This window comes from Chrysochloris asiatica, unplaced genomic scaffold, assembly GCF_000296735.1.
Source record: "Chrysochloris asiatica unplaced genomic scaffold, ChrAsi1.0 scaffold00423, whole genome shotgun sequence".
In the NCBI taxonomy this organism is placed as follows: Eukaryota; Metazoa; Chordata; class Mammalia; order Afrosoricida; family Chrysochloridae; genus Chrysochloris; species Chrysochloris asiatica.
This window is the reverse complement of record NW_006408941.1, coordinates 7,311-10,456: the sequence shown is the minus strand read 5'-3', so window position 1 is coordinate 10,456 and position 3,146 is coordinate 7,311. Positions and strand designations below refer to the sequence as shown.

Below are 3,146 nucleotides of genomic sequence, written 5' to 3'. Positions count from 1 at the left end.
TAGAATGAATGTAAAACTAATGTTCTCCCATGTAACCTATCACATAACTCACAATAAAACATTAAAAATAAATAAATAAATAAATTACATGAAAAGAAATAATCTTAAAAGAAAATCTGGACTCCATATCCCAAAGAACAATTCTGAGAAAAGGAATATCTATGTTTATTGACATAATAAGAAAGAGTAAGAAAAATTCTATGCGAAAATAGTCAAAAATCATTCCAAATTCTAGATTCCATGAAAATTTGAAATTCTGTTCTGCATTTCCCTAATAGTAATCAGAATTATTTGATGGAGTCTTTGATAAAAATGTTCAGTAATGGTAAGCAGGCACTATACAATTCTTCTGGTCTCACAGTAGACATAGTTGTTCATGGAGGCAGTTAGACGTATGTTCCATTTCCTTCTCCTATTCTGACTCTCCTTCCATTAATGCGCCAGGTAAACAGAGACAAACTGCTGTATCTTAGATGGCCATTTGCAACTTTTTAAGACCCTAGGTACCAAGCAATGAGTTAGGAGGTACAATAGAAGCACTAAACACAGTATTAGGTCATTTAACTGAGACGTCTCTTGAAACCATGATCCTAAATCTCCAAACTAAAGAACCAAATCCCACAAGGTGTTTGGTTATACATAAGCAACCTTGGCAGCTATGAATCCCTAAAACTATTGTCCTGAGATATTCTCTAAAACATAAAACAAAAATATCCCCAAATCTTCTTAAAAACCAAACAACAGTTTGTTGTTGTTGTCGTTAGAAGCCATCAAGTTGGTACCAACCCACAGCGACTTTCTGCACACCAGAACAAAACACTACCAGTTCCTGGGCCAATCTCACTATTGTTGCCATGCCAAAGTGGCAGCATCAATGGGCTCAAACAACAGTTTAGCTTAACTAATAAAGAATGTTTACCTTGAGCTTTGTATTCTTTTAAGATCTATCTGCATTAGATCAAACTGATAACAGCAACTCAAAGATTAAATAGAAACCTTAGAGGTAATGAGTTTACATAAATTGGGGAGAGACATCTCAGAAAAGGAGGCTGAGGATTGGTGGCACAACTCCAAGCAGGTCATCAATGTCACTGAATTGTACATGTAGAAATTTGTTGAATGGGTATATGCTCTGCTGTATATATCCTCAATAACAACAAAAATAAAGTAAATGTATTTACTAAAAGTCATTCAAAACCATAAACAAAGCAAGCAGCCACTAAATATTTTTAAATTCTTATATTCTTTAATAGAAAAGTTTTATTAAGATTTATATAGAAGAAAAGAATTTTGAAGCTTGCAAATAAACTCCACGGAAAACATAATACTAACACAATGCTAAAGCAGTTTATCTAACCAATAAGAAACCCTCCAAAGGTTAAATATAACTTTATTTTTAACATGTAATTCATGAAGTCCTTTTCCTCTGATGAGCATTCCAGGTAAGACAGCAAAATGGAAGAAACACAGGACATGGAATCAAAAGTCCTAGGTTCAAATATTCTGTTAATCTGTCATTCACCAAGCTATAATGTGGGCAAGTCACTCCATCTACCTGTGTCTCACCTTTTGTATTCTCAAAACAGGTATAATACACATAATTATTTGCCTCACCCAGGTAAACTTTGCTGATATTCAACTAAGAACATCAGTGTGAAAAAGTGTTGTATACATAAAAACATCACCAATAATGCTTACCTTGTTTGTAGTGTGATACTTTCTACTCAGCTGTTCATCTATTCCAGCACTCTGTTCTGATCCACCACATGCCCTGGACTGGCTCATCTGGGGCCACTGGGAAGTGAAAGAACAGACAGACAGTAAGCAATACCAAGCATTCACTCAACAGGGTTCAACTGAGCAAAGCGGTTTCCAAGTAAAGACTACAGGATCTTTAGAGTATCCATGATCAATACTTAGAATGGTGTATGTTGCAGAGTAGGTGCTCAGTAAACACCTGTTGAATACTTGAATAAATAAAAGGACTCAGTTCTAGAAAACTGGAACCAAATCTAAGTTAAGTCTGGGAACTAGAATTGCAATTGGAAAGAGCAAAGACATTCATATTCAACATCAGTCAATCTTGAGTTCAAACTCTACATGTACCACTCATAAGCTAGGTGACCCTGGGCAAATTACTGAGTCCAGTTGTAGTAAAGAGATTGGTATGCAAAGTACCTTTCACATATAAATAGGATAAGCTGGCATCATCATCATCAATATCCCTGTTACTCAGATCAGAATGACCTTTCTTTATGTTCACATTGCATGTGAATGCAATTTGGCAATTTGATAACCATTATTTAAAATAATTATACTACAGGTACTATGCTATTTTATGGAGTTCTGGGGTGCCATTTTAGGGTAAGCACTTGACCACAAGGTTTGATGCTTTAAACTCATCAACTATTCCTTGAAAACCCTATACAGGGTTGCTATGAGTTGGAACCAACTCAACGGCACTTAACAGCAACAACATATTAATTTATATTTCCTAACAAGAAGCAGTCCTTAGAACAGAACAAGGGGATACTGAATGGTTTAACATCAAGAAAGGTGTGTGTCAAAGTTATACCTTTCCATCATACTTATTCAATCTGTATGCTGAGCACATAATCCGAGAAACTGGATTACATTAAAGAAGAACATGGCATCAGGATTGGAGTAAGACTCATTATAAGTTGTGATATGCAGATGACACAACTTTGCTTGCTGGAAGAGAAGACAGCTTGAAATACTACTGGTAAAGATCAAAGACTATAGCCTTCAATATGGACTGCACCTCAGTGTAAAGAAAACAAAAATCCTCACAATTGGACTAATAAATAACATCATGATAAAAGGAGAAAATCTGAAGTTGTCAAAGACTTCATTTTGCTTGGATTCACATACAAGCGCTCATGGAAGAAGCAGTCAAGAAATCAAGTGATGGGCAAATCTGCTGCAAAAGACCTCTTAAAAGTGTTACTACACTAATCATCACAAGGTCAGCAGTTCAAACCTACCAAGCTGCTCAGAAGGAAAAAGATGAGGCTTTCTGCTCCCGTAAAGACTTACAGCCTCATAAATTCAATACAGGGTCACTACAAAACACTACACAAGGTCACTATGAGTGACAGTATCTAACAACAACAAAAACTGTTAAT

General features: G+C 35.7%; 1 protein-coding gene across 1 annotated transcript in view; it reads right to left on the bottom strand.

Moving 5' to 3' along the window:
* Window positions 1-1,785, bottom strand: part of LOC102835186 (ubiquinol-cytochrome-c reductase complex assembly factor 1-like) — a 126,673-nt gene extending 124,888 nt beyond the window's left edge. Inside the window, exon 1 of the mRNA XM_006876866.1 lies at window positions 1,699-1,785. Coding sequence (XP_006876928.1) covers window positions 1,699-1,785 — 87 coding nt within the window. The remainder of the gene's footprint in view (window positions 1-1,698) is intronic.
* Between the last annotated feature and the right edge of the window lie 1,361 nt (window positions 1,786-3,146).